The sequence below is a fragment of the Oncorhynchus kisutch genome, linkage group LG8 (genome assembly GCF_002021735.2).
Source record: "Oncorhynchus kisutch isolate 150728-3 linkage group LG8, Okis_V2, whole genome shotgun sequence".
NCBI classification, from domain to species: domain Eukaryota; kingdom Metazoa; phylum Chordata; class Actinopteri; order Salmoniformes; family Salmonidae; genus Oncorhynchus; species Oncorhynchus kisutch.
In genome coordinates, this window is record NC_034181.2 from 63,108,188 (window position 1) to 63,127,170 (window position 18,983).

Consider the following 18,983-nt stretch of genomic DNA (forward strand, 5'->3'; position numbering starts at 1 on the left):
CTTCAGGTCCTTAGGAAACTATGCAGTAATTTGTTTTTTTAATGTATTATTAATTACATTGTTAGCCCAGAAAAGCTCAAGTGTTATTACATACAGCCAGGAAGAACTATTGGATATAAAAGCGATGTCAACTTACCAACATTACGACCAGGAATACGACTTTCCCGAAGCGGATCCTTTGTTCAGACCTCCACCCTGGACATGGGATCTAATCCCAGAGGCCGACCCAAAACAACACGGTCGCCGCAGGAGAGGCAGACGGAGAAGACTACTGGTCAGACTTAGAAGGCGAGCACAACATCCTGGGGATTTTAACAAAACTAATCTGAGAACAAGGCTTCCTAAATTCTATCAGCATATCGAATGCGCGACACGAGCTGGTAGCATTCTGGACCATTGTTACTCTAACTTCCGCGATGCATACAAAGCCCTCCCCCGTCCTGCCTCCGGAAAATCTGACCATGACTCCATTTAGTTTCTCCCAGCTTATAGACAGAAACTAAAACAGGAAACGCCCGTGCTCAGGTCTATCCAACGCTGGTCTGACCAATCCGATTCCACGCTTCAAGATTGCTTAGATCACGTGGACTGGGAAATGTTCCGGGTAGCCTCGAACAACAACATAGACGTATACACTGACTAGGTGAGCAAGTCTATTAGCAAGTGCATCGGTGATGTTGTACCCACTGTGACTATTAAAACCTTCCCTAACCAGAAACTGTGGATTGATGGCAGCATTTTCGCAGAACTGAAAATGCAAACCACAGCTTTTAATCATAGCAAGGCGACTGAAAACATGACCAAATACAAAGTGTAGCTATTCCCTCCGCAAGGCAGTAAAACAAGCAAAAGTGTCAGTATTGAGACAAAGTAGAGTTGCAATTCAACGGCTCAGGTGCGAGACGTATGTGGCAGGGTCTACAGTCTATCACGGATTACAAAAAGCCAGCCCCGTCACGGACATCAATGTCTTGCTCCCAGACAAATTAAACTTATTTGCTCGCATTGAGGACAATACAATGCCACTGACACGGCCCGCTACCAAAGCCTGCGGGCTCTCCTTCACCGTGGCAAACGTGAGTAAAACATTTAAACGTGTTAACCTTCGCAAGGCTGCCGGCACAGACGGCATCCCCAGCCTCATCCTGCGAACATGCGCAGGCCAGCCGGTTGGTGTGTTTACGGACATATTCAATCAATCCCTATCCCAGTCTGCTGTGCCCACATGCTTCAAGATGGCCAAAATTGTTCCTGTACACAAGAAAACTAAGGTAATTGAGCTAAATGATGATCGCCCCGTAGCGCTCACTTCAGTCATCATGAAGTGCTTTGAGAGACTAGTCAAGGATCATATCACCTCCACCATAACTGATACCTTAGACCCACTCCAATTTGCTTACCGCCCAATGGGTCCAGACAACACAATCGCCATCACACTGCACACTGCCCACTGCCCTATCCCATCTGGACAAGAGGAATACCTACGTAAGAATGCTGTTCATTGACTACAGCTCAGCATTTAACACCATAGCACCCTCCAAACTTGTCATTACAACATTCCCGGCGCCGACAGAGATGGCCGCCTCGCTTCGCGTTCCTAGGAAACTATGCAGTTTTTTGTTTTTTTACGTGTTATTTCTTACACTAGTACCCCAGGTCATCTTAGGTTTCATTACATACAGCCGAGAAGAACTACTGAATATAAGATCAGCGTCAACTCACCATCAGTACGACCAAGAATATGTTTTTCGCGATGCGGATCCTGTGTTCTGCCTTACAACCAGTCCAACGGAGTGGATTACATGCAGCGACCCAAAAAAACGACTCAGAAAAAGAGGGAAACGAAGCGGTCTTCTGGGCAGACTCCGGAGACGGGCACACCGTGCACCACTCCCTAGCATTCTTCTTGCCAATGTCCAGTCTCTTGACAACAAGGTTGATGAAATCCGAGCAAGGGTAGCATTCCAGAGGCACATCAGAGACTAACGTTCTCTGCTTCACGGAAACATGGCTAACTGGAGAGACGCTATCCGAAGCGGTGCAGCCAGCGGGTTTCTCCACGCATCGCGCCGACAGAAACAAACATCTTTCTGGTAAGAAGAGGGGCGGGGGCGTATGCCTTATGACTAACGTGACATGGTGTGATGAAAGAAACATACAGGAACTCAAATCCTTCTGTTCACCTGATTTAGAATTCCTCACAATCAAATGTAGACCGCATTATCTACCAAGAGAATTCTCTTCGATTATAATCACAGCCGTATATATCCCCCCCCCCAAGCAGACACATCGATGGCTCTGAACTAAGTTTATTTAACTCTCTGCAAACTGGAAACGATTTATCCGGAGGCGGCATTCATTGTAGCTGGGGATTTTAACAAGGCTAATCTGAAAACAAGACTCCCTAAATTTTATCAGCATATCGATTGCGCAACCAGGGGTGGAAAGACCCTGGATCATTGTTACTCTAACTTCCGCGACGCATATAAGGCCCTGCCCCGCCCCCCTTTCGGAAAAGCTGACCACGACTCCATTTTGTTGATCCCTGCCTACAGACAGAAACTAAAACAAGAAGCTCCCACGCTGAGGTCTGTCCAACGCTGGTCTGACCAAGCTGACTCCACACTCCAAGACTGCTTCCATCACGTGGACTGGGAGATGTTTCGTATTGCGTCAGACAACAACATTGACGAATACGCTGATTCGGTGTGCGAGTTCATTAGAACGTGCGTTGAAGATGTCGTTCCCATAGCAACGATTAAAACATTCCCTAACCAGAAACCGTGGATTGATGGCAGCATTCGTGTGAAACTGAAGGCGCGAACCACTGCTTTTAATCAGGGCAAGGTGTCTGGTAACATGACTGAATACAAACAGTGCAGCTATTCCCTCCGCAAGGCTATCAAACAAGCTAAGCGCCAGTACAGAGACAAAGTAGAATCTCAATTCAACGGCTCAGACACAAGAGGCATGTGGCAGGGTCTACAGTCAATCACGGACTACAGGAAGAAACCCAGCCCAGTCACGGACCAGGATGTCTTGCTCCCAGGCAGACTAAATAACTTTTTTGCCCGCTTTGAGGACAATACAGTGCCACTGATACGGCCTGCAACGAAAACATGCGGTCTCTCCTTCACTGCAGCCGAAGTGAGTAAGACATTGAAACGTGTTAACCCTCGCAAGGCTGCAGGCCCAGACGGCATCCCCAGCCGCGCCCTCAGAGCATGCGCAGACCAGCTGGCCGGTGTGTTTACGGACATATTCAATCAATCCCTATACCAGTCTGCTGTTCCCACATGCTTCAAGAGGGCCACCATTGTTCCTGTTCCCAAGAAAGCTAAGGTAACTGAGCTAAACGACTACCGCCCCGTAGCACTTACATCCGTCATCATGAAGTGCTTTGAGAGACTAGTCAAGGACCATATCACCTCCACCCTACCTGACACCCTAGACCCACTCCAATTTGCTTACCGCCCAAATAGGTCCACAGACGATGCAATCTCAACCACACTGCATACTGCCCTAACCCATCTGGACAAGAGGAATACCTATGTGAGAATGCTGTTCATCGACTACAGCTCGGCATTCAACACCATAGTACCCTCCAAGCTCATCATCAAGCTCGAGACCCTGGGTCTCGACCCCGCCCTGTGCAACTGGGTACTGGACTTCCTGACGGGCCGCCCCCAGGTGGTGAGGGTAGGCAACAACATCTCCTCCCCGCTGATCCTCAACACTGGGGCCCCACAAGGGTGCGTTCTGAGCCCTCTCCTGTACTCCCTGTTCACCCACGACTGCGTGGCCACGCACGCCTCCAACTCAATCATCAAGTTTGCGGACGACACAACAGTGGTAGGCTTGATTACCAACAACGACGAGACCGCCTACAGGGAGGAGGTGAGGGCCCTCGGAGTGTGGTGTCAGGAAAATAACCTCACACTCAACGTCAACAAAACTAAGGAGATGATTGTGGACTTCAGGAAACAGCAGAGGGAACACCCCCCTATCCACATCGATGGAACAGTAGTGGAGAGGGTAGCAAGTTTTAAGTTCCTCGGCATACACATCACAGACAAACTGAATTGGTCCACTCACACAGACAGCATCGTGAGGAAGGCGCAGCAGCGCCTCTTCAACCTCAGGAGGCTGAAGAAATTCGGCTTGTCACCAAAAGCACTCACAAACTTCTACAGATGCACAATCGAGAGCATCCTGGCGGGCTGTATCACCGCCTGGTATGGCAACTGCACCGCCCTCAACCGTAAGGCTCTCCAGAGGGTAGTGAGATCTGCACAACGCATCACCGGGGGCAAACTACCTGCCCTCCAGGACACCTACACCACCCGATGCTACAGGAAGGCCATAAAGATCATCAAGGACATCAACCACCCGAGCCACTGCCTGTTCACCCCGCTGTCATCCAGAAGGCGAGGTCAGTACAGGTGCATCAAAGCTGGGACCGAGAGACTGAAAAACAGCTTCTATCTCAAGGCCATCAGACTGTTAAACAGCCACCACTAACATTGAGTGGCTACTGCCAACACACTGTCAATGACACTGACTCTACTCCAGCCACTTTAATAATGGGAATTGATGGGAAATGATGTAAATATATCACTAGCCACTTTAAACAATGCTACCTTATATAATGTTACTTACCCTACATTATTCATCTCATATGCATACGTACTCTATATCATCGACTGCATCCTTATGTAATACATGTATCACTAGCCACTTTAACTATGCCACTTGGTTTACATACTCATCTCATATGTATATACTGTACTCGATATCATCTACTGTATCTTGCCTATGCTGCTCTGTACCATCACTCATTCATATATCCTTATGTACATATTCTTTATCCCCTTACACTGTGTATAAGACAGTAGTTTTTTTGGAATTGTTAGTTAGATTACTTGTTCGTTATTACTGCATTGTCGGAACTAGAAGCACAAGCATTTCGCTACACTCCCATTAACATCTGCTAACCATGTGTATGTGACAAATAAAATTTGATTTGATTTGATTAGATTTAAACTCGAGACCCTGGGTCTCAATCACGTCCTGGACTTGGCCGCCCCCAGGTGGTGAGGGTAGGAAACAACACCTCCACCCTTCTGATCCTCAACACAGGGGCACCACAAGGGTGCATTCTCAGCCCTCTCCTGTACTCCTTGTTCACCCATGACTTCGTGGCCATGCACTCTTCCAACTCAATCATCAAGTTTGCAGACAACACTACAGTGGTAGGCTTGATTACCAACAACGACGAGATGGTCTACAAGGAGGAGGTGAGGGCCCTTAGAGTGTGGTGTCAGGAAAATAACCTCTCACTCAACGGAACTGAACAAAGGAGATGATTGTGGACTTAGGTAACAGCAGATGGAGTGTCTACATCTACCTTCTCTACGGCCTTCTCTCTTTTCTCTGCATGATGAATCATCAATGCTCAGGGACAGACAGCCCATCTCACTTCACAATGCATGTAGACCTGTCATCTCATCACGGTCACTTTTTTTTCTTGTGACAGGTAGGCCTACATTTACTGCAGCATAGCCCATGCTAGAGTAATATACTGAACCAAAATAGAAATGCAACATGCAATCATTTTTAAGACTTACAGTTCATGTAATAAATAAATAAATAAATCAGTCAATTGAAAAAAATGATCTATGGATTTCACATGACTGGGCAGGAGTGAGGGCACTCGGAGTGTGGTTTCAGTAAAACAACCTCAAAGGAGATGATCATGGACGTCAGGAAACAGCAGAAGGAGCACCCTCATATCCACTTCGACGGGACAGCAGTGGAGAAGGTGGAACGTTTTAAGTTCCTCGTCGTACACGTCACAGACAAACTGAAATGGTGCACCCACACAGACAGTGTGGTGAAGAAGGCGCTGTTGCGCCTTTTCAACCTCAGGAGGCTGAAGAAATTTGACTTGTCACCTAAAATGCTCACAAACTTGTACAGATGCACAATTGAGAGCATCCTGTCAAGCTGCATCACTGCCATGTACGGCAACTGCATCGCCCACACACAACCGCAGGGATCTCCAGAGGGAGGTGCGATCTGCACAACACATGACCGGGGGCAAACTACCTGCCCTCCAGGACACCTACAGCACCCGATGTCACAGGAAGGCCAAAAAGATCCTCAAGGACACCAGAGCTACTGCCTGTTCACAACCGCTACCATCCAGAAGGCGAGGTCAGTACAGCTGCATCAAAGCTCGGCCCGAGAGACTGAAAAACAGCTTCTATCTCAAGGTCATCAGACTGTATAATAGCCAGCACTAACACAGAGTCTGCTGCCTACATGCAGACTTGAAATTATTGGCCACTTAAATAAATGGATCACTACTCACTTTAATAATTATTACAGACAGTGGGGCAAAAAGTATTTAGTCAGCCACCAATTGTGCAAGTTCTCCCACTTAAAAAGATGAGAGGCCTGTAATTTTCATCATAGGTACACTTCAACTATGACAGACAAAATGAGGGGCAAAAATCCAGAAAATCACATTGTAGGATTTTTAATGAATTTATTTGCAAATGATGGTGGAAAATAAGTATTTGGTCAACAACAAAAGTTTCTCAATACTTTGTTATATACCCTTTGTTGGCAATGACAGAGGTCAAACGTTTTCTGTAAGTCTTCACAAGGTTTTCACACACTGTTGCTGGTATTTTGGCCCATTCCTCCATGCAGATCTCCTCTAGAGCAGTGATGTTTTGTGGCTTGAAATGCTTCTTACGAAGCCACTCCTTCATTGCCCGGGCGGTGTGTTTGGGATCATTGTCATGCTGAAAGACCCAGCCACGTTTCATCTTCAATGCCCTTGCTGATGGAAGGAGGTTTTCACTCAAAATCTCACGATACATGGCCCCATTCATTCTTTCCTTTACACGGATCAGTCGTCCTGGTCCCTTTGCAGAAAAACAGCCCCAAAGCATGATGTTTCCACCTCCATGCTTCACAGTAGGTATGGTGTTCTTTGGATGCAACTCAGCATTCTTTGTCCTCCAAACACGACGAGTTGAGTTTTTACCAAAAAGTAAAATTTTCCACCATAATTTGCAAATAAATTCATTAAAAATCCTACAATGTGATTTTCTGGATTTTTTTTCTCATTTTGTCTGTCATAGTTGAAGTATACCTATGATGAAAATTACAGGCCTCTCATCTTTTTAAGAGGAGAACTTGCACAATTGGTGGCTGACTAAATACTTTTTTGCCCCACTGTATATACTGTACTCTATACCATCTACTGCATCTTGCCTATGGCGCACGGCCAACGCTCATATATTTATATGTATATATTCTTATTCATCCCTTTACATTTGTGTGTATAAGGTAGTAGTTGTGAATTTGTTAGATATTACTGCACTGTCGGAACTAGAAGCACAAGCATTTCACTACACTCGTATTAACATCTGCTAACCATGTGTATGTGACCAATCACATCTGCTAACCATGTGTATGTGACCAATCACATCTGCTAACCATGTGTATGTGACTAATAAAATGTCCTTTGATTTGATACCCGTTCCCAGGACACCACCGGTGTGGCTGACCAGCCACACAATCAAACCCTTGTCTGAGACAGAGGAGAACCAAGCACGGAAATCCCCCTGAGGAATGTGGCTGTGCTCCTATGTTGGGACACCAGACCATCATGCCATTCCATGTGAGTCTGACCCTGGTGGAGTTGAGCGGGCACAGCCCCGCCCTGTCTGAGAAATAGTAGTACTCACTGGCCAGGTGAACGGTGATGGTACGGCTGGTCAGAGCTCCAAAAGGGCCGGCGCTCACACAGCTGTAGCCCCCCTCCACCCCTTGAGGCGTCCGGCCATCCACAGAGGTGGGCAGCACCAGCAGTGAGCCGTTGGCCAGGGTCCTGAGGGAGTCCCCCTCCCCCTCCAGTACGGGGAGCCCATTCTGCAGCCAGGTGACGTTGAGGGGCGTGTCCAGGGACGTGGCCCCCAGGTGACAGTCCAGCAGCAGGGGCTGTCCCGGCTCCAGCACCACGACGACAGGCCCCGCCCCACAGCTCAGCTCCACCGTCACAGGCTTCTCTAGAGCGGGAGAGCAGGGGGAAGAGAGAGAGTTAGACTCCAAATCCTGACATAAGTGGTCTGAGATTAGTGTGCATGGGGAGACAGGTCCGCGTGAGAGATGGAGGAGGGAGATAAGGAATGCTACAAAACACGCAACACAACGGCTTCTCTTTAGAACGCTCTATGGTTCTTCCCTGTACTTTGTACATTCCAGTGTTCATCTTTGGCTGTATGCATATCCCCGTTTACAGCGTCATAGGTGAACTTCACCTCCTGTTGATCAACCTGTGTACTGTCAGGTTTACGGAGTTGTAATATGTCCAGAAAAGTGTTGGGCAAACAACAACCAACAATCATAGATTTTGAAGTCAGACTATTCCCAGATCAAAAACACAGCATATTGCAAGCAACAGATGAGGATTTATACAGTGAATTCGAAAAGTATTCAGACCCCATCCCTTTTTCTACATTTTGTTACATTACAACCTTATTTTAAAATGTATTAAATAAAAAAATGGAATCTACACACAATGTACCGTATAGAACTGTCTCGTAGCATGTACCCCCCCCCCACACACACACAGTAGTGTTCCGGGTGGGTTTCCTTCTGGTTCTGTTTTGAGCGAGGCCTTGGATTAATTAACTTAATGGGAGATGGAATTGTTTCCTTGATTAAATGGGGGCTGACACTCCACCCCTGTCTCAGAGCAGGGTAATGCTCTCAAAGCCTCCACTACTGGCGATTGGCATACATCTGCCACACAAACACAACACACACACAATACTCCATTGTCCCTATTTGTGGGCATATGTTTTTTGTTGTGTGTGTGTGAGAGAGAGAAAGAGATAGCACCTGAAAGCAGCAGTGTGCTGTTATCCAGAGGTGATCCTGGGATGAATAAACACAGAGGAGTTGGCCTACTTTTCATCAGCTAATAAAAAGAGGGCCGACTGCTGTATGCCTGGCTGCTGTAGCCAAGGCACTCAGTCACCCCAGCTCACCTCCACTGCTCCGCTCTCTTCTCCTCCATTTACACTAATTATGTCTTATTAAGTCATTAAACCATTTGCTGCCATTTCCCTGCTCACTGCCAGAGGTTTTACTGGATCATTCTGTGTGGAAGCCATTACCCCACATACACACAATGACCCACACTACCACCTCTGGCTACATTAATCACATCAACCACCCTGTGAAGAGAGACAGACCACAACCGCAACATATTACTGCACTGACACACAGTTATCATCACTCAGAGATGTTATGCCTGTCCAGTACGGATGTTGAGTAGGGGGGCTATGAGGTATCCATCTGAGCATGTGCAGTAGAGTCGGGGCTAAGGGGTCTGGGGTCCACTCCAGAAGACCCCTGCTGGGCATTCATACTGAGCCATGGTGAATGGACAACATGGCATGGAGCTCCTTCACAAACTATACAACTCTATACACAAATACTAATTTAAAAAATTCCACAGAAATATTTACCCCCCCAAATGTTTTTTTCCCTGGATAACATTGCTCTTTTGCAGGTTTTACTATATAATGTATATAAATTCCATCCTAGCCACAGTCTCTCATCTGCTATATCAAGGTGCATTGGTACTTCCCTTATGCACTATGCTTAATCCACATGCTATTTTTTACGATACCAAAGGTCAGTATAGTCTACCAGTCTGTCTATCCTGCCCTCTAGCCATCATTCATAGTGACAATAGTGGTAGGTGGATCGTTTGTCCAGATCTGCAATAGGCTAACTAGCAATCATACCAGGCATCCAAAGCTGCATACATATTCAATGTGAATCCACAAGCACATATAGGAATAGTTGATAGGCAGCGGAGAGGCCAGGTGCATCATTGAGCATGAAAGAACAGCAGACATGAGACACGCAGCTCAAAAAGCCCCTGCTATTGATCTTGTTAAGGGACAACACAATTATCCTAGACTAGCCTACAACACCACAATGTAACGAATAATTGCACTATTGTTTTCAAGCGAGTACAAAATTCGAATCTAGGCTTCAGTAAAAAAAAAATAATTGAATAATGGCGCAAAAGCCCTGTGATTTGAATGTTTCATTCCATTTGGATCAGTTGTTGGTCTACTCTCTGCAAGGTCTAGAAAGGCACCGTAGCAGGTCCGTCTTGCTGCGTTTTTACTTCTGATACCGAGATGCTGTGTTTGTTGCGCATCATCATTCACCCAAATCGTCATACAGTAATGTGGCCACATGCTCCCGACAAGTTTAACATGCGCTCTTCCTCCTCTCCAATCCTGGCGGCTATTCCTCAAACACCTAGAATTTAACGCCTTAATATAGCCTAGATATTTGTAATTTAACTTTTAAAATGTATAACCTTTTATGTGTCATAAACACAACCAGTATGTCACGCCCTGACCGCAGAGATCTTTTTTTTCTCTATGTTTGGTTGGTCAAGGTGTGACTCGGGTGGTAAACTCTATGTTCTTTATTTCTATGTTTTGGCCGGGTATGGTTCTCAATCAGGGACAGCTGTCTATCGTTGTCTCTGATTGGGAATCATACTTAGGCAGCCTTTTTCCTTTGGTATTTGTGGGTAGTTGTCTTTGTTAGTGGCATTATAGCCAAAGTAAGCTTCACGGTCGTGTCCTTGTTTTGTAGGCGACATTTATCAAATAAAGAAATGTACGCTCACCATGCTGCACCTTGGTTCCACAACGACGGCGATTGTGACACAGTCACAATGTATTCATCTGATTAGGCTGCTTCAAAAGTCTCCTGCAGGCATGTGGAGGTTCGTCCAAAATATAATTCCAGCATCCTCAAAATCGCTTGACATGAAAAAAGTTTGGATGGAAAACTGGTTATGCGAGTAAAGTTGCTACATGTCGGATAAAAAAAATGACAGGCCTGATGGAAACAGCTAATTTGTTGGTAAACTTTCAAAATGTTGACAAAACCAAATATGCTAGACAAGGTGGGATATGTGTGTCCAAAAAAATATGAATGGTCACTGGAAACGCATTTATGCTCAAATGTTGATATAAAAACCCTCATATCGAAGTAAACTTGGAGTCAAGTGATATGGTGTGTGATCCTCCCACTACGACTCGGGAAACAATGCAGTTTATTAAACTACAGATTAAATAAGTGATGAACTTCACAGGGTGGTGAAAGTACACGGTGATGAGCTTGATGCTCCTTTCCAATAAATATTGAGGGTCTTATTCTGGTGACATGATGATAGATGCTTGGCTGCCGCTTGACAAATATAAACTATTTTGCACCTTTGATAATAATAATCTCATCATGTAGGCTATACCCGCACTGTATTTCTGAGCTGTTGGCTAGAGCGCATGTGCCAATACCAGATTGGGCAGATTCGCTATACATACGGAACATTTTTAGGGACAAAACCCTAAAGTAGGCAGAGTTAATAATGCCATAGAAACCCATTTAACTTGTATTTTTTTTATTCAGTTAATGGGAATTTAACCACAAAAGTTTTTTTTATGTGCACTATGTATTTACGCACATACCTTTATCAGCAACAAGTCAATTTGATGGCAACAACTCTGATGGGGGAAATGAGCATATTGATTTTAGAAGATAGCCTCCACTCTTCTGGAAAGGCTTTCCACTAGATGTTGTTGCTGGGACTTGCTTTCATTCAGCCACAAGAACATTAGTGAGGTCGGGCACTGATGTTGGGCGATTAGGCCTGGCTCACAAGTCGGTGTTAATTCATCCCAAAGGTGTTCGATGGGCTTGAAGTCAGGGCTCTGTGCAGGCCAGTCAAGTTCTTCCACACCGATCTTGACAAAACATTTCTGTATGGACCTTGCTTTGTGCACGAGGGCATTGTCATGCTGAAACAGGGAAGGACTTCACCCAAACTGTTGCCACAAAGTTGGAAGCACAGAATTGTCTAGAATTTCATTGTATGCTGTAGTGTTAAGATTTCCCTCCACTGGAACTAAGTGACCTAGCCCAAACCATGAAAAACAACTCAAGACCATTATTCCTCCTCCACCAAACTTTACAGTTGACACTATGCATTGGGGCAGGTAGCGTTCTCCTGGCATCCGCCGAACCCAGACTCATCCGTTGGACTGCCAGATGGGGAAACGGGATTCATCACTCCAGAGAACACGTTTCCACTGCTCCAGAGTCCAATAGCGGCGAGCTTTACACCACTCCAGCCAACACTTGGTATTGCGCATGGTGATCTTAAGCTTGTGTGTGCTGCTCGGCCATGGAAACCCATTTCATGACGCTCCTGATGAACAGTTATTGTACCGACTTTGCTTCCAGAGGCAGTTTGGAACTCGGTAGTGAGTGTTGGAACCGAGGACAGACTATTTTTACTCGCTACGCACTTCAGCACTTGGTGCCCCGTTCTGTGAGCTTGTGTGACCTACCAATTCGCGGCCTACCAGCCATGGTCGGTGCTCAGTGGGTGAGAATGCTAGTTAGAGTAAGTGGAAAGAGAGGGGCTCACGGGTAGGTGTCAGGAAGAGCTTGCAGAGGTGACATTAACTGGAGGGAAGAGAGAAAGGGAGTTTGTCCAGGCTCATACTGTTATAACACTCTTGGTTTGACCACCAGACAACAGAAACACAAAGAAAACAGTTATGAGCTGAACACAACAGTATGCCAGTGGAAGGGAGGACAGTAGCAGGTGACCCAAATGTGGTTTGTCACTATTATGATTTCCGATTGTAGCAATTACAGATTTCTTGGTAATTCCTGTAAAATTCGTAATTCCATTACCAAATTGGTAACTAAGAGCATCTTGATTGGTTGCCACTTGGTATAACCACTTGGTATGGCAACTGCTGTGCATCTGACCGCAAAGCGCTAAGTGCTTCTGTGGGAAGATGGTGGTGGGGGTGCTGCAATTTAGCGCTACAGACGGCTATATGCCCACGCTACAGACGGCTATATGCCCACGCTACAGACGGCTATATGCCCACGCTACAGACGGCTATATGCCCACGCTACAGACGGCTATATGCCCACGCTACAGACGGCTATATGCCCACGCTACAGACGGCTATATGCCCACGCTACAGACGGCTACATCAGTCTGCTAGTAAATGACTAGTAAAGGCCCAGTGCACAATTATTTGTATTTATTAATTTAAAAAAAATATTCCTGATATTTTAGGGGGTGCTGCAACGCCCTCAGCACCCCACTGCTATGACAGAGGGTAGTGCCCGGTACACTGGGGCAGAGCTCCCTGCCATCCAGGCCCTAAAAACTTGTCAAAGACTCCAGCCACCCAAGTCATAGACTGTTCCCTCTGCTACCTCATGACAAGCGGTACTGAAGCCTGGAACCAACAGGACTCTGAACAGCTTCTATCCCCAAGCCATAAGACTGCCAAATAGTTAACCAAATAGCTACCTGGACTATCTGCATTGCCCCCCCCCCTCCCCTTGTACTTACTCTTTTGACTCAACACATACGCTGCTGCTACTGCTTATTATTATAATATCCTGTTGCCTAGTCACTTCACCCCTAACCTATATCTACATACAGTGCCTTCAGACAGTATTCACACCAGGAAGTAGAAAGAGTGGGAAATCCAACATGGATTCACTAGAGAGTATAAGACACTATAATTCTATTCATTGAAATGCTAATCCTTTGCACGTGAACATCTGCTCATTCGAGAATATATGCAATGTATATTTACGCCCGTATGTTCTCTCTTGGAATCATTGATCGTCCTGTAGGGTTCATCAGAGTCTCTGGTGAACTTTCATTGAAGTCATAAAGTCTTCGTGGTTGTATGTAGTTGGAATGGATACTTCAGATGCGTCTGCGGTTGTCTGTATTTTCGTCCTAGGTTTACGTCATTTCTAGCTGCAGACTAGTAATTTGTGTTCAAGATTTGCTCTTATTCTGTAGGAATCTATAGCCTCTGAGTTTAACCATTTCCAGCCGTGTAACCGATGATCCACGTGGTATAGTCTTGTCCTTTGGTAGAGTTGTAGTTTAAACCACTTCACACACCAGCATTACCCGGCATGTTTTGGTCTTAGAAATTCAACCATTTGCAACCTTAGCTTACACCAGGGTTTGAATTTAATCAGGAGTGGGTTTTATGCGTTTCAGTAGAAAAGGGCAGTCCATGATGCTGACGTAATGTCTATTCTCAGGTGGGCATGGCCACTGAATAGTTCATATTTATATGAAACTCCATACTCTCGTTTAGAAGTTAAACATCACATTACATGTTTAATCACATACGTTTCACAATATTTAGATGTTTTCCCAGCTGTCAGGTTTACAACACTTTAAGAAATACAGTTATGCGTGTTTCCTGTCCTTCATGAGATCACCGAATGAAACACACTCGTCATAACTGTCCCTTAAGTACCCACTGATCATTCCCACATTCTCAAAAGTATAAAGAATGTTTAATTCTCCCATTTTGGGGATTTAGGAGTTTGGCCAAGTGAAGTCCTTTGTTCTCTCTCTGAATACTGCATGGTAGTTTCTATCCAGTATTTATGACCTGAGCTACTAAACCTGGTTTAGGAGAAAGAGTGAGAGAGGGTCACGATCTACATCCAGAAACGGACACGTCATGACACTACACAATCTGCCAAAATGTCAAAGTGGGAATTATGTTTTTAGAATCTTTTTCAAATGAATTAAAAATGAAAAGCTGAAATGTCTCGAGTCAATCAGTATTCAACTCCTTTGTTAAGGCAAGCCTAAATAAGTTCATAATTAAAAATATGCTTAATAAGTCACATAATATGTTGCATGGAGTCACTGTGTGCAGTAATAGTGTTTTACATAATTGTTTTAATGACTACCGCATCTCTGTACCCCACACATACTGTAAGGTCCCTCAGTCGAGCAGAAACTGACTGCATCTAGGTCTTCTCCTGAGCCTTGACTGTACGAACTGGCCATGACGGACCAAGCAGACCTGGACCAGTTCCGCAACGCCGTCTCCTCCCAAGGAGCCACCCTTGGAAGGAACAAGGAGTTCCTTCGTGGTCTTATGGAGGATTCCATACCGTGGCCGTGACCGCGCATTGAACACTTTGCTGGAGCAATTCCACAGGTTGTCTGTCAGGCAGCCTACCACGACGGTCACCCCCCAGCCCCTTAGTAACCCGGCTGTTAGCAACACAGCCTCTCCAGCCACCCCAGTTTCTTGAGCCCCTCTTACCTCCCCCGGGAACGCTTCGCTGGAGAGTCGGGAACCTGTCGGGCGTTTCTTGTACAGTGTTTTCTCATCATCGAGCTGCAGACCTCCTCCTTCTCCCCAGATCACTTGAATATAGCGTATCTCATCACGCTGTTTTCCGGGAGGGCTCTCGCCTGGGTTACGGCTGTGTGGGAACAATAGTCGGCCGTATGCTTCAGTCTGGAGGAGCTCGTTTTTCATTCCCCATGGTCCGGGAGAGAGACTGCCCGGAAGTTACTGCAGCTTCGTCAAGACTCCCGCAGTGTGGCAGAATACGCAGTGGATTTGCGCATGTTGGCAGCTGAGAGTGCCTGGAACCCGGATTCGCTGTTCGACACATTCCTGCACGGGGTATCGGAGGAGGTTAAGGATGAACTAGCAGCCCAGGAACTACCGACGGATCTTGACTCCTTGCCTTGGCCATCCGGATCAATGGGCGGTTACGGGAACGCAGGAAGGAGAAAGGGGACGATTCCACACGCCCGCCCAAGGATTCCACCTGGTCTCCGTTGCCCTCCAGAGTCTCCAAAGTCTGCCGAATCACGTCTTCCACAGCTGATGCAACTAGGCAGAGCTAGGCTGTCCCCAGCCGAACGTCTACACCGGCTTCACACGAAGAGTTGCCTGTATTGATGGAATACTGGTCATTTTGTGTCCTCTTGTCCACTAAAATTACCAGGCTCACCAGTAGGGGCGAGTACTCTGGCGGTCCATATGGAGAACTTTTCCTCTCCCCTTACGCGCACTACTTTCCATGCCATCCTACTGTGGGGGAACCAGTCGAAATTTCTCTGGGTACTCATCGACTCTGGGGCCAATGAGAGTTTTATGGACGCTACCCTGACTTCCAAGTTGGGCATCTCCACTCAGCCCTTCTCCATTCCCATGGACGTTAGCGTGCTGGATGGACGCTCTACAGGCCCGGGTCACCCACAATACCACTGCCATCAACCTACGAGTGTCAGGGAACCTCAGCAAGGCTATCTGATTCATGATAATTAAGTCTCCTCAGGTTCCCGTGGTATTGGGATTCTCTTGGCTCCAGCGACACAATCCCCTTATTGACTGGACTGATGGTGCCATCATGGGCTGGAGCCTGTTCTGCCACGCCCATTGCCTGAAATCAGCGCAGCCTACTCTGGGACGTCTTCTGGTGGGCTCGGAAGTTGCCCCGGAACTCTGCCACCTCTCTCCGGGAGGTTTTCACTTCCTCCGCACTGACCATATGACTGCGGGATCGACCCTCTCCCAGGTACGACATCGCCCCATGGAAGACTGTACTCTCTGTCGGGTCCGGAGACCAAGGCTATGGAGACCTACATTGAGGACTCCCTAGCTGTAGGGTGTATCCGTCCTTCTGCCTCCCCCGCCAGCGCATGGTTCATCTGTGGAGAAGAAGGACAAAACCCTGCAGCCTTGCATCGACTACCGGGGCCTCAATGACATCATGGTGAACCACTGATACCCGCTACCACTCATCACCTTGACCTCCGAGCAGCTCCAGGGGCCACTGTTTTCTCCAAGTTGGACCTGTGGAACTCCTACCACCTGGTGAGGATATGGGGGGGTGCGACTAGAAGACTGCCCTCCACACGGCCAGCAGTAACTATGACTATCTGGTCATGCCATTTGACCTTAACAATGCCCCAGCAGTGTTCCAGGCCCTGGTCAATGACATTCTTCACGACATGTTGAACCAGTTCGTCTTAATCTACCTCGACGACATCCTTGTTTTCTTCCACTCAAGCACAAGAACACAAGTCGGACAGGTCCTCCAGCGCCTCCTGGAGAACCAGCTTTTTGTGAAAGCGGAGAAATGCGAATTCCATCGCTCCAACATTTTTTTTAACCTTTATTTAACTAGGCAAGTCAGTTAAGAACACATTTTTATTTTCAATGAAGGCCTAGAAACAGTGGGTTAACTGCCTGTTCAGGGGCAGAACGACATTTGTACCTTGTCAGCTCGGGGGTTTGAACTTCCAACCTTCCAGTTACTAGTCCAACGCTCTAACCACTAGGCTACCCTGCCGCCCCATCCCCTTCCTTGGTTACATCATCGCTGCAGGGAATGTACAAATGGATTCTGGGAAGGTGAGAGCAACGGTGGATTGGCCCCAGCCTATGAGTGCAGCTGCAATGTTTCCTGGGATATGCCAACTTTTATTGTCACTTTATCTGGTGCTACAGCATCCTGGCATCCCCCTTGACCGCACTCAACTCTCCCAAGGTTCCGTTCACGTGGTCCCCAGCTGCTGACCGGGCGTTCCGGGACCTCATGCATCGCTTCACCACAGCTTCCATATTAGTTCATCCTGACCCGTCCCGTCAGTTCATGGTGGAGGCCGATGCTTCGGATGTCGGATTTGGGGTTGTCCTGTCCCAGCGTTCTGCCTTCGACCTCTTCTCCCATCACCTCAATGCCATGGAGAGGAATTCCGATGTTGGAAATCATGAGCTTCTCGCGGTGAAGATGGCTTTGGAGGAGTTGGAGGGAAAGGAACATCCATTCCTTGTATAGGCGGATCACAAGAACCTGGAATATCTCAACACTGCCAAGTGTCTCAATTCCAGTCAAGCTAAGTGGGCCCTGCTTTTCACCCGGTTTAACAAGTCCAAACGCTCATGCAGGTCCAGCCGAAAGTCGGGACGAAAACTTCAAAAAGTTATATTACAGGTCGAAGAATCTTGTCAAACTAAGTGTAGAATCAATCTTTAGGATGTTATCATCATAAATCTTCAATAAAGTTCCAACCGGAGAATTCCTATGTCTGTAGAGAAGCCATGGAACGCAGGTCGCTATCATGAGAAATGCAGGTGACCAGGACCTGGCTCTCTGCCAGACCACTGACTCAAAGAGCTCCCATCCGGCTCCAAAACACAGTAGAAGCCTCATTCAAGTTTCTAAAGACAGTTGACATCTAGTGGAAGCCCTACTGTATATTCAATAGGGGCAGGCTTGAAAAATCGACCGACCTCAGATTTTCCACTTCCTGTTTGGATTTCTTCTCAGGTTTTTGCCTGCCACATGAGTTATGCTATACTCACAGGCATCATTCAAACAGTTTTAGAAACTTCAGAGTGTTTTCTGTCCAATACTAATAATAATATGCATATATTAGCAACTGGGACTGAGGAGCAGGCCGTTTACTCTGGGCACCTTTCATCCAAGCTACTCAATACTGCCCCTGCAGCCATAAGAAGTTTTAAATAAAGGTGTAAAACGATGTTTTTATAATAATAATACCATTTAAAAAAAAATGCCAAGTCAGTGTCCAAAAATACAGATTTCCAATTGTTATGAAAACTTGAAATTGGCCCTAATTAAATCGACCATTCCGATGAATCAGTCGACCTCTAGTGTGAACATGTGTACGTACCCACAGGAGCAGGGAACATTATGTGCACTGCGCCAGCCCCACAGAATGGGTGGACAGAGACAGATGGGCTGATTGATAGCACTGTGCAAATAGTCTGACGATCAGCAGGACGTTGGAACATGCGTTTGCCCCTGTTTGTGTGTGTGTGTGTGTGTCAGCATAAAATAAAATACTTTATGTGCATGAAGACAAAGGGCTTACGCCTGCCTACCCACCCACTCACAGGAATATCAAATCGGGTTTTTTGTGTGTTTTTTAAAACAATGTGGTCCAAGTGGCGTAACTACAGTAGTTGAAAACATCTATATCAACTGTGTGGCTTTGGAAAAGGTACCTGCTAATATCC

At 46.6% G+C, this 18,983-nt stretch overlaps 1 protein-coding gene across 1 annotated transcript in view; it reads right to left on the reverse strand.

The window, feature by feature from the left end:
• The window catches only part of LOC109895271 (immunoglobulin superfamily DCC subclass member 4), a 62,164-nt gene that overhangs the window by 33,265 nt on the left and 9,916 nt on the right, over positions 1-18,983 (reverse strand). Inside the window, exon 2 of the mRNA XM_031830816.1 lies at positions 7,764-8,084. Within this exon, the coding sequence (XP_031686676.1) occupies positions 7,764-8,084 (321 nt within the window). The remainder of the gene's footprint in view (positions 1-7,763; positions 8,085-18,983) is intronic.